This window comes from Macaca mulatta, chromosome 10, assembly GCF_049350105.2.
Source record: "Macaca mulatta isolate MMU2019108-1 chromosome 10, T2T-MMU8v2.0, whole genome shotgun sequence".
Taxonomy (NCBI): domain Eukaryota; kingdom Metazoa; phylum Chordata; class Mammalia; order Primates; family Cercopithecidae; genus Macaca; species Macaca mulatta.
The window spans coordinates 100,508,253-100,521,116 of NC_133415.1; the positions used below are offsets into that span (position 1 = coordinate 100,508,253).

The 12,864-nt window shown below is 49.5% G+C and overlaps 1 protein-coding gene across 21 annotated transcripts in view; it reads right to left on the bottom strand.

Annotated features, from left to right (window-relative positions):
- The window catches only part of SULF2 (sulfatase 2), a 131,395-nt gene that overhangs the window by 29,672 nt on the left and 88,859 nt on the right, over window positions 1-12,864 (bottom strand). For all 21 annotated transcript variants that reach the window (XM_028828493.2, XM_028828488.2, XM_028828491.2 and 18 more), the window contains one exon: window positions 3,872-4,041. In XM_028828493.2, coding sequence (XP_028684326.1) covers window positions 3,872-4,041 — 170 coding nt within the window. The remainder of the gene's footprint in view (window positions 1-3,871; window positions 4,042-12,864) is intronic.

The following is a 12,864-nucleotide window of genomic DNA, read 5'->3' on the forward strand; positions in this document are numbered from 1 at the left end:
TGGTTAGTCAATGGAAGATTAAACCAAAACCAGAGGAATCACTGTGAGCAAACCAAAAGCACCTCCTTGTCACCTCGGTTTATGCCGGGCCCCCGGATCTGAGCTACTGAAAACTGCAGCATGTGGGGGTCTCCTGGGTGGGGTGCACCACTGACAGGAAGCACTGTTTAAGGCCTCACAAAAAGTGGGCTTCCTCGCCCTGGGTCTGACGGTTCTTGAAGGCCAGGTTCCCTGCAAATCTGGCTCCCCTTCTCAGTCAAGGCTGAAGTAAAGGTTGAGTTTCCACCGCTTTTCACAGTGGGTGTTCCGGGGGCAAGGAGCTCCCGCAAAGAAGAGGAGGAAAAACGAGCCTGGTCAGAGGGACACAGACATGTCTCCCTCCGACCTGGCTCGTTGGGACTTCAGCAGCGTCTCAAATATCGTGATCGTCCAGGGCAGACATTGTGACGCTGCCGCTGGGGTAGCTTGGCAGTTGTGGACACCGTTGCTATGTAAGGCGGGAGGTGAGTCACTGTCTCCAAGGCTCCCCTGGACTCGGTTTTCTGAGCCCCTGGCTGATCTGCAGCCTCCCGCCACTAAATCCATCAGGGCCCACGTTCCTTTCATTACAGAACGGCCAGGCTCCTCTGCGGGCTGGCTCTGCCGTCTCAGGGCCTGACTGCCATGTAGAACGTTCCCAGGAACGAGCTCAGCTCCCCTCTCAGATCTGTCCCACCAAGGAACTGAAAGGAGGCTGCTGGGGGCAGCAGATGGACAGAGATGTTCTCTGTCCCACACAGCCCAACATGTGGGAAAATTGGTCCCGCAGGCCCAAGGGCCTGGATTCCAGGATGCAATTTTCAGCAATCATCCCTGAATCCAAGAGAAGTCAGGCTGATGTCAGCCCTTGAGAACAGGGAGGGGTGGGTTTGTTCAGAGGATGACGATTCCTGCAGCCCCAGCTCTGAGACAGAGCTTTTGGAGAAGGACACTGAGGCCAGAAGGCAGCAAAGCCGGGTGGAGCTTGGGGGCAACGCCAGCTTGCCAGTCGCCTGTGTCAAGCCAGGCTCCACAAGGGAGGATGTCAGCATCTTCCCATGGGCTCAGCTGCCCGTTCAACAAAGATCTGAAAACTTCACCTCCTCCAGCATTTCAGGAATGTCTGGTGTATTCACGAAAGGGCATGAAGGAGAGCATCCCCTTCCCTTCTGCTGGGGAAACAGTGAAAGATGGTGGTGTGCTCACAGCCCCTCCACTGTGTGTCTGCGGCCTTCAGCAGCAGCCCCGACACCCCTCGCCCCAAAGCCCTTGAAGCCACAATCAGCGCCCTTTGCAGGGAAGCTCTGAGGGCTGGTGGGCTGTGTCTGCGGGCCTGCCTGTGTGTATCTTTGTATTTCTGCCTATGTCTGCGTTTGCATGTGTGTATGTCTGTGTGTGTGTGTCTGTAACTGTGTATTTCTGTGTGTGTCTGCATGTGTGTATGTTTCTTTTTTTTTTTTTAAGAGACAGGGTCTCACTCTGTCACTCAGGCTGGAGTGCACTGGCGCAATCATAGCTCACTGCAGCCTTGACCTCTCAGGCTCAAGCGATCCCTCCACCTCAGCCTTTCCAGTAGCTGGGACTACAAGTGTGCACCACCACCCCTGGCTAATTTTAAATTTTCTGTAGAGAGAGAGTCTCACTAAGTTGCCCAGGACTGCGTGTGTTTCATTGCATGGGTGTCTGCTTGTGTGGTATGCCTCTGTGTGCTTGTATTTGCATGTCTTTGTGTGTGTCCGTATGTATGTGACTGTGTGTGTGAGGGTGCATGGGGAGGGTGCAGGGCCCTGGGGTCTGTGGGGTGGATGGTACCACCACCTACCAACTTTTGACAGAATCCATAAGGCCTGTGCCAGGACAGGGCATGTGCCAGCTTTCTAGGGGAGAGATGGGATAGGAGACCCCTGACAGAAAGATCCAGTGCTCTAACCTTGTGCCCCGGCTCTGTCCCCCGCCCACCCCTTCTTGACTGTCATCATTAAACATCCTAGTTGCCGAACTTTCTCTTTTTTTGGTTTCTTCTGGAAATGATTATACCCCAGAGATAACAGAGCCTTCCAAACATGCCCCTGAGAAGGCAAAGGGGGTTTCTCCACATAAGAGCAGACAGTGCTCGTTTTCAATTTCTGTAATTTTCATTTCAAAGGGAAAATAAACCAACAGGCAATGTCAAACAATTCCACCACAAAATTCCGGCGCTGCTCGCTGCTGCTTGGGGTGAAGCTGGCACCTCTTTTAGAGATGCTGCCAAAGCAAAGTGTCCCTTCCCCCACCCACGGCTTCTCCCTTAGACAGGGCTGAGTGGCCTCCATCCCCTGCAGGGATGAGTTCTAAGTGGGGATGGGGCAGGGTGCCAGCTGCTGGGGGAGGCTGGCCTGCTTGGGGGGAGAGGAGTGGGCTTGGGTTTGGAGGGGGAGCCAGACAGATGTGCACAGAAGCAATGCTGCAGCCCCTGGGACCCAGCTCATCATCATCTGTCAAAGCCTGCTTCCCAGAGACCGGGATGGGAAGGTGAACAGCGCCTTTCATACCCTCTCTGAGCTGCTTCGAGGGCTGTCAAAAAGTAATCACAGGAGGGGCTTGAGGAGGGCAATGTATTCCGATTGTAATGAAGCTAAACAACCTGAATATTCAGGCAGATTCCAAACCGCCCCATCCTTGAGGCCCCAGAATGTCACAGCAAGGGCTGCTGAGTTACCACTAAGCAGGGGGTGGTCTGAGGCAGAGAGAAGCAGGAGAACTTTCCAGGAAGTTTCCCAGCCAGCTGGATGGAGGCCTGCAGGGGTGGGCAGAGGCATGGGAAGCAGAAGTAGGGGCTGGACTTGAATCCTGGCTCTGCCACTTAGAGCTGGGTGACCTCAGGTAAGTTACCTCACCTCTCTGTGCCTCAGTTTATTCATCTGTAAAATGGGAACACCAAGTGTGACAGGCAGCCTCCAAGATGGCCCTCGATGATCCCCACTTCCTGGCCTTCACACTCCTGCGCAGACTCTCCCATGTTGTAGGAGGACTGGTCTGTGTGACCAATAGAATGTGGCAGAGTGATGGTGCCACTTCCAAGATTAGGTTGTAAAAGACACTGCGGCTTCCTTCTTGGCCTCACTCTCTGATCATCTGCTGTGGGCAAGGCCAGTTATCATGCTGTGAGGACACTGTAACATCCTACGGACAGAGGCTCATGTGGCAAGGCCCAGCCATGGGACTGAGCCCCAGTGAAGCCTCAGGTGACTGCAGCCCCAGCTGACACCTTGACTGCAACTTCGGGAGACCCTGGGCCAGGAGCTCAGAAGAGCCACTCCCAGATTCCTGACTCACAGACACCATGAGATAATTTGTGTTTGTTGTTTTAAGCTGCTAGATTCTGGGATGACTTGTCACATGGCAATAGATAACTGGTACACCAAGGGTCATTGTGAGTATTCAGGGACTGGACACAATGTGAAGGGCTTAGCACAGCACCTGCTACATAGCCCACGGCTCAATAAATGGTGGCAAATAATTAGTCTGGTAAAACTATAGACCCCTTACTCAAAAGAATGTTTTTAGATGTCTTAAATAAAATACACATGGCATTAAATGGAAACCCATTCTACACAGTTCCATCCACAGACCTCTTGGTGGGAGGCCGTGTACCCCAAGTTAAAAATTCTCCTGCCTTGGTCTGTTGGCCAGGCTGTCTGGAGTTGCATCTCAGTTTCACCGTGGACAAGCAGCATGTTCTTGGGGTCTTTCAACCAGGAGGATTAGAGAGAAGGCACAGTGAAGTCATGGTGGTGACAGTCCTGTTGCTAAAGCCTGACCCTCCCCCTTCATGCTAAGCAGTGCCTCTGGCAGGCAGAGTGCTGAGGCTTACATGTGCTGAGATGCATTGGGGAAGAGGCGTGAATATTGTGGCGCTGAATCCTCAGGACCGTGGGGGGCTGCATGGCTGATGACCATGAGGACTGGCCTGTGCGGGTACATCTTCTTGGACGTGCGGAAGAAGCTCACACTGTCGTTGGTGATGAGGTCTGTGAGGTAATCCTGGGGGGTGAGGAGAGAAAGGAGAACAGGTGAGGAGCCAGGTATTCATACTGGTGTCCACTATATGCCAGGCACTGTGCTAGGCACTGGGGACACAACAGTGAACAAAACAATTTCTGCCCTTGTGCAGCTGACAGTCTAGGGAGGAGACAGACAAGAAATAAGCAAGTAAAATAAATGAAATGCCAGACAAATGATGCAAATGGTGCTAAGCTCATTGGAGATAAAGCAGAGAAGTGGGTAGGGAGAACAGGGCAGGAATTGCAATATATCATTCAATATAGATATTAAAAGAATAGGCTGGGTGGGATGGCTCACACCTGTGATTCCAGCACTTTGGGAGGCTGAGGTGGGTGGATCACCTGAGGTCAGTTTGAGACCAGTCTGGCCAATATGGTGAAACCCCATCTCTACTAAAAATACACAAATTAGCCAGGCGTGGTGGTGAGCACCTGTAGCCCAGCTACTCAGAAGGCTGAGGCAGGAGAATCACTTGAACACAGGAGGTGGAAGCTGCAGTGAGCCAAGACTGCATGATTGCACTCCAGCCTGGGTGCTGACTCAAAAAAAAAAGAGATATTAAAAGAATAATAGCTAACAGTACTGAGTGCTTACGATGTGCCAAGGACTGTTCTGTGTTTACCTGTATTTGCTCACTTAATTCTGACATAACTATAGAAAGTAGGTATGATGATAATCCTTATTTACCAGAACAGGAAATTAAGGCACAGAGAAGCTAAGTAAATTGCCCAATGGCACACAGCTAGTAAATGTTGGACCCAGCACTACAGAGTCTTGGCTCATAAGTCTGAAGTTTTTTCAAGGCTCTGGGGACACTGTCATGCAGGGTGGGTATATCCCTAAGTTCCTGGGGTGCCTACAGTGGGGCAGGAGTAGACACGTGTATAAATAAAGAACCAAGGTAGTTAAAAGGTGTGACAGATGAAGGAAATATAATAAAACAGAGAAATGTAACAAAGAGTAACTGGGAGCTGAGGTGAGGGGCATATTTTAGCTGGGGCAGTCAGGGAGGTCCTCTCTGAGGAGGTGACATTTGAGTTGAGACCTGAATGATAAGAAGGAGCTGGGCATAGGAAGATATATGTCACTAGACTTTGCTGGAATCCCCTGGAGAGCTTACTGATACCTGGGCCCACCCCCAGAGATTCTGGTTGGATTGGCCTGTGGTTTGGCTCAGGTATTAAGACTTTTAAAAAACTCCCCAGGGGATTCTAATGGGTATTCAGGATTGAGAATCACTGATCCAGGGAAGAGTTCCAGGCAGAGATAACAGGGCTCTGAGGCAGGAATGTGCTTGCCATGTGTCCTAAAAATAGAAAAGAGGGCAGATGGCAACTGGTTCCTTGGAAAGAGGGTAAAATGCAGAAATGATATAAGGAGCAGAACAAAAAAAAAAAAAAAAAAAAAAAAAAAAAAAAAAAAAGGGATGGGGATGCAGTAATGTCTCCAGGAAAATAAGGAACTGACTTACATATTGGGCAAGAGGAGAGAAGAGTTGGAGAAAAAGTAAATAGCCAGAACTGGAGGCTTTAAAAGCTCTGCTAAGAAGTTGAGATTTGCCTAAACTCTTAATTTTTTTTTTTTTTTTTTTTTTTTTGGTCAGGGTCTTGCTCCGTTGCCTAGACTGGAGTGCAGTGGTGAAATCATGGCTCATTGCAGCTTCCATCTCCCAGGCTCAAGTGATCCTCCCACCTTGGCCTCCCAAAGTGCTGGGATTACAGACATAAGCCATAGCACCCATACAACTCTTCCTGAATTTAGTAAATATTTAGCTGCTAATCTTTCTTGAAGGTAATGCGTTCTTGAAACATACCCTCTGCTAGAAAGCAGCTCTGCCCAAAACAATTACTTTAAAAAAGTGATTATTTTCCTGAAAAAAAGGTGAAGAGGTGGCTACAGCTTCCACCCTGAAGTATACAACATATATACATATACTATGATGTATTCACACATCTACAGACACTCTTTCAGGTACACTCATCCACTATATCCATATGCACAAGAATGGCCACTGCAATATTGTTTATAAAACAAAAACATTGCAGTGACCAGCAGGAGGATATATGTTTAATAGTATACATGCATATATATTATACACACAAGTACATATTAGAGACAGGGTCTTGCTCTGTCACTCAGGAGACATGGAGTGCAGTGGCACAATCATAGCTCAGTGTAACCCTGAGGTCCTCAGCTCAAGTGATCCTCCTGCCTCAGCCTTCTGAGTAGCTAGGACTATAGGCACGTGCCACCACACCCAGCTAATTTTTCATTTTTATTCTTATTTTGTAGAGACAGGGTCTCTACAGACAGTCTTGAGTATCTAACAGTGGTTAGCCCAAGTAGATACAGCTAGCAAGTGGTTGCCCAGGCTGATCTCCAACTCCTGATCTCAAGCAGTCCTCCTGCCTCAGCCTCCCAAAGTGTAGGTATTAAGGCATGAGCCAACACACCTGGTGGCATTGCTTCCATACTATGCAATGCTGTGCAGACATTAAAAAGGGATGTGTAAAGTTGTCCAAGACACATGGTTAAGGCTAAGAGCAAGCAACAGAGTCAAACCCAGAAACATTCTATTTTTTTTTGTGGGGGCAGAGGGAAGGGAGGGTGAAGAGGAGAAACCAAACTCTAACCTCATGTATTTTTGAGCATCAAGGAAAAATCTGGAAGGATATCAAAATGCTGATTGAAGACTGGGAAGAGGAGAGAAGCAGAGAAAGTTACTTGCTACTTTATATATTGGTCCTTGAATATTGTTTATGGATTAATTTTGGGGAGTAAAAACAATTTTATAAGGGGGCTCTATAGAATGTATTACATAAAAATAATACATGTTACATAAATCAAAGAGCTGCTGCTATAGTTTTGGAACATGATCTAAAGGTATTAGAAAAGTTCTTAAAATGACAAAGGTAACTTACAGTGGATCTAAAAATGGTGCAAAGCTCTGTACCCTGACATCAACAGTCAGGGCCTGAAGGGGTCAAATCAAGAAATGGCATGAGAACGAGGTGGAACCGCCAGTAGTAGACACTTGCTGCCCCCCGCCAGTGGGGTGGGGTGGGAAGCCACCATTGCTCTTCATAACAGACTCATCTTCACTACTTCATCCTAGAACTATATGCCTGTTTGGCTGTGGTTAAACTTTTTTAAAAATAAAGCTACCATTAACCTCCATTCCTAGGAGAAGATACACAATGGGATTACAAAGCAGTGAAAAAGAACAGAGCTACGTGGATGAACACGGATCAAACATGGATAAATCTTACAACGTTATATTGGGTGAGAAAAGCAGGTTGTGGAAGGATTTGTATATGGTATCATTCATGAAAAGTCTAAGGACACACACACAGCATTGTACATTGTTTGAGACATCTGCATATGGGATGAAATAATAAAGGTACGTGTGGGAAGAAGCTCCAGGATATTGGCTACCTCCAGGGAATGGCTCAGGCCAGGGGAGGAATGAGAGCCAGGAGGGTAGGTCAGGGGCTCCCAGAGTCTCATGTTTGGAAGTGTGTGTGGGGTGATTATGGTAGCTGCCTCTCGAGGCTGACAGGAGGGTTAAAGCTCTAATAGATGTGAAGCTCTTGCCACAGTGTCCTGTGAATAGCCAGCTCTCTGTCACCATTCAACTAAGAATCAGGACTGTCTTGGTGGCGAGGCAGATTTTCTCCATGTCTGAGAGCTCCCCTCCTTATCTGTCCTCCTCAGTGGCCACTCCTTGGCTGAGTCTTCCCCGACCTCTGCTGGCTCCACAATGCCACATGACACACCTGCCTCTAAAGCTGCCACCCTGCTCCACCGGCAGGCAGTTAGTGCCAGGTGGGCCAACAAAAGCTGCCCATCCCTCCAGCCACAGGGCTTCAGTCACACCCAGGTATCTAAGGGAGAGACCTGGGGGCCTGGGCCAGGGTGGCAGGGGTGGCATCCAGTGACGCTCAGTGGCAGCCAGGACACAGCCACTGGGTGGACGTGGGGGGTGGGAGGGGCAGGTGACCCCACCCCTGCTGGTCTCTGGTTTGGGCAGTTGAGGGAAGGGTACAGAGAAGGCCTGGGCTGGGCGAAAGGCCGAGTTCAGATATGGGCAAACTGTGTTTGGGGTGCCTGGGGAGAGCCATGAGGAAGGACTCTGAAATTCAGAGCTGCGAGCGGGAGGGTGAGACGGGTGGGGGCCACGCAGGCCCAGGCGTGTTTTCCAGAATCTGGCGCCCAGGAGTCAGGCTCTACCCAGGAGCTCCCGGCCTGCGCAGCTCCACAGGGCTGAGAAGCCACAGCCGGGACCCCGAGGTGCATCTGGCTCCCTCTGGCAGGCACCCTCTGAGCCCCAGGTGATTCCTGCAGGCATCCACAAGCTTCACCGACTGAGCAGCTAGTGTCTGCGGAGACTGCCAGCCTCAGCCCCAGGCAAAAGCGTGTTTCCCTCGAGTGGGCACTCAGCACCGGGCTTCCCTCCAAGGCCAAGGCAGCACGTGTGGGTGGCAGCGGCTCCTCGGGCTCCAGACAACTTGTAATGAATGAACATACGCTCTTAGTATTATGAAATATCTTAGCTCAGCTGACCGTCACAGCAACTTCCACAAGTGGACATTATACCCATTTTACAGATAAGGAAGTGAGGTCCCCAAACGAATAAGCCATACATCCAGAGCTGCAGCCAAGGCCTTTGTATTTTTGGGTCAGGTCCATCTTTTCTTTCCCCCACACAGATAAAATTATTAATGAGAAGCATACATAGTGGTTTAGAGCAAGTATGCACAAACCGTTCCTGTAAAGGGTCGGATAGTCAATATTTAGGCTCTGCAGGCCCCACGTCTCAGTTGCAACTACTCACTACTGCCATTGTGGCTTGAAAGCCGCTATCGGGAAAATGAATGGGCATGTCCGTGCTCCAGTAAAGCTTTATGTATGGATGCAGTTTTAATTTCATATATTTTTCACGTCATGAAAATTACTCTTAAAAGCTTTATTGTGGTAAAAAACCACGAGCGGTATGCTTTTTAACAAAGTTTTATCTGTGAAGTAGAGAACCGTTAACTCTAAGCACCATGTCGTACAGCAGATCTCTGGAACTGTTTCATCTTGCGTAACTGAAACCTCATACATCTTGAACAGCAACTCCCCAGCTCCCCCTCCCCTGGGCCCTGCCAACCACCATTCTCCTTTTTGCTGCTATTGTCTGACTAATTTAGCTGCCTCATGTAAGTGGAATCATGCAGTATTTGTCCTTCTGTGTCTGGTTTATTTCACTTAGCATATAAGGTTCATCCACGTTGCTGCATATCATAAGATTGCCTTATTTTATTGTTTTATTTTGAGACAGAGTCTTGCTCTGTCGGCCAGGCTGTAGTGCAGAGGCACGACCTCGGCTCACTGCAGCCTCTGCCTCCCCGGTTTCAAGCGATTCTCCTGCCTCAGCCTTCCAAGTAGCTGGACTACAGGCATGCACCACCATGTCCAGCTAATTTTTGTATTTTTAGTAGAGAGACGGGGTTTCACCATGTTGGCCAGGCTAGTCTCGAACTCCTGACCTCAAGTGATCCACCTGGTTTGGCCTCCCAAAGTGCTGGGATTACAGGCATGAGCCACTGCGCCCAGCCGGATTTCCTTCTTTTTAAAGGCTGAATAACATTCCTTTTTTGTATATACCATGTGAAAACTGCTCTTCTTTTGATTGTTTTTCAACTAGTTGAAAATTAAAAACCATTCTTAGCTCAGGGGCCATACAAAAACCACTAGTCTGGGCCCACGGGCTGTGGTTTAGTGTATGGACTTTGAAGCCAGATGGCCTGGGTTCGAATCCTGCTTTATCACTTACTAGGCTGTGTGGCCTGGTTACATTACTTAGCCTCTCTGGGGCTCAGTTTTCTCATCTGACAGTTGGGAATACTAACAGTATATACCTCACAGACTATGGTGAGAAACGCATGGGTTAATTTATGTAAAATGATTCAAACAGTATCTGGTACATGATATGTCTAAATGAGTGTTAGTCATTATTCCCCAAGAACCATATGCCTGCAGTTTCTTTGTGAAAATTAAAATAGTACAAAGGACAGTGAAGTCTCATTTGATTAGATTACTCCTTACTGACCCCCCACCCACCCCCATAACCTTGGCTCTTCTGTCCCCTACTGAGAATAACCTTTCCAGTGTTTTATTAGGTAAGTTATAGTATCACTTAATGCATCTTTTTATATTATTAATCGCAGCATACTGTACATATTCATTTATCTGACAATACAGCAGTGAACAAAACAAATGAGCATTCCTGCCTTCAAGGGGCTCGTATTCTTATGAGAAGAGACAGATACTTTACAAATGAATCAGTAATATACACAGCGTATAACATGTCAGATGGTGATGTGTTGCAGTAAGGAGTGTGTGTGGGGGTGCCCTTATACAAGGTGGTCCAGGAAGGCTGAAGTGAGGTGACATTTCATTAAGGACCTGCGGAGTTCTGGAACTTGCTTTTCCCATTCTGCCTGCTGGGCTCAGGACATAAGGCAGACCTGCCCCATCCTGCCCAGGATCTTCCAGGGGAGGGATGCTTCATGGTCATTTAGTTATTTCGTGTATTGGTGGACTTTGCCGATTTCTTTCAGTAACAAACAAAGCTATAACCAACTGCTCTGTCACGCCATCTCCTGCATATGACTGAGGCTTCTCCAGACAGACAGAGAAGTGTACATGCTGCGGCAAGGGGTGGGGCACATTTAAGTTCATAGAATCTGCCGGGTTGCCCCCAGACTGGCTGTGCACTGCCATCACCTCCCTGCAGAGTCACCCAACACCCAGGCCTGCTTTGACCAGCCACCTGGAAGCTTCTTCGGGGGACTCAACCCTAGGTCATTCTCACTTCGCTTCCCACCAACAACTGTCTTCCCTTCTCCAACCCTCTTCTGCCTTTAGTGCTTGTCCTGTATCACTGTTTTCTCATCACCACCGCCTCTCTGTCTGCCCTTGACATCTGGACTCCTTTGGTGGCATGTACCCACCTGAGGATTAGTGACTTGGGACAGAGTCCTCAGAGGCCTTCTGAGGGGGGCTTACGAAGGGCTGAGCTTCCTCCCTGCCTGGGCCTCTCAACAAGCCCCTCCCCGAGGGCAGCAGTGACGCTCTGCCTTGCCAGAGGCATCTTACTGCCTGAGTCTAGGGCCCAGGGCACAGGGCTCCTGAGCTCTGCCTCGGCTGGAACCCCGGGCTCACGCCTGTTCCCTTGACACCTGGGCTCCTGCTGCCCACTGCTACCCTCAGGATTTGAACCCTGGACCTGAGCCAGTTCTGACTTCACCGTCCCGCCCTCTGACCACATCCCTGTTAGAGCGTCTGTTCCCAGGCCCCTGGTAACTGGGGGGGTGTGGACAGGAATCCTCTCACGCCTCTCTCACAGGGCTGTTCTCATTCACACGAGGAGATGTGTGGGGGCGGGACACTGGGCAAAAGGATGGACGTTCTATGTCCCCATGCTTAGCCCCAAAAGAACCCTGAGCACCCCGGGATAACCTGATTATTGGGCTGCTCTGAGACGAGGCGTGGATGTGGTGAAGAATTTTAAAAAGGAGGGAATGTGTTTTTCAGGATATTTAGAGAATCCGCCTGCACTGAGGCTGGGAGGAGGGAAACAGCGTGCTTAGCCCTGGGACTGGAATTTATATTCCAAGGAGTCCATGCTGGACTGCCTCATCAGAACTTTGGAATTAATTCACTTGGGAGGCCGCAGGCCTACTATGTGCAGAGTAAGACTTGAGGGCAGGCGGAAGGCGGCTTCTGCCCCCTGGGCCTGGACCCATCAGACTTATGGGAAGCCGAGGATGACCTGTCAGAGGCAGAGGGATCTCCATGTGTGCCGGTGTTTCCAGAACAGAAGCGGGACAGAGTGTTTTTTGGCCGTTGAGCACCTAGTCAGCCTTCTCCTGGTGGAAACTCCATTCTTATGTGGGGCTCTATTCTCAGCCAAGGTTCCAGGGTAGAGCTCCTGCTACCCCCACGTCTGGCTCAGGAGTGGACCATGTGACTTATAGTCCAGGGAACCAGTCGTCCTCCCGGCTACACTGATTGGCTCAGGGACAGACATGGGACTGATCCAGAGCCAATGAGATGCACTGAGACTCACTGGGAATCCTGGGAGACAGATTCCCACGCCTGCAGCTGGCCAGGAAACTGGGAGGATGTAAGGAAGGTTACATTGCTACCAGGAGGCGAGAGAGCGTCTGTGAATACAGCCGAGCAGAAGAAAACAGAGCTGACAGTAGAGGGAAACCAACTCCATGGGGGTTCATTTGAACTCCTGGATCCACCCATGCCTGATACCCCTACAGCTGGTTTTCAGTTAAACAGGTGAATATATTTCCTCTTTGATTAAGCCAATGGGAGTTAAATTTCTGTTCATAAACAACTGCAAGCGCCTAGTCTGATTACAAAAAATTACCCTATAGTGGCCGGGTGCTGTGGCTCACGCCTGTAATCCCAGCACTTTGGGAGGCCAAGGTGGGTGGATCACTGAGGTTGGGAGTTCAAGACCAGCCTGACCAACATGGAGAAACCCCATCTCTACTAAAAATACAAAATTAGCTGGGCGTGGTGACACATGCCTGTAATCCCAGCTACTCAGGAGGCTGAGGCAGGAGACTCACACGAACCCAGGAGGCGGAGGTTGCAGTGAGCCAAGATCGTACCATTGTACCCGAGCCTGGTCAACAAGCGCAAAAACTCTGTCTCAAAACAAAAACAAAAACAAAAAACAACAACTAAGATGATTGTAATAACCAGCAAGCTTGTAGGTTGAAATGGCTCATACTG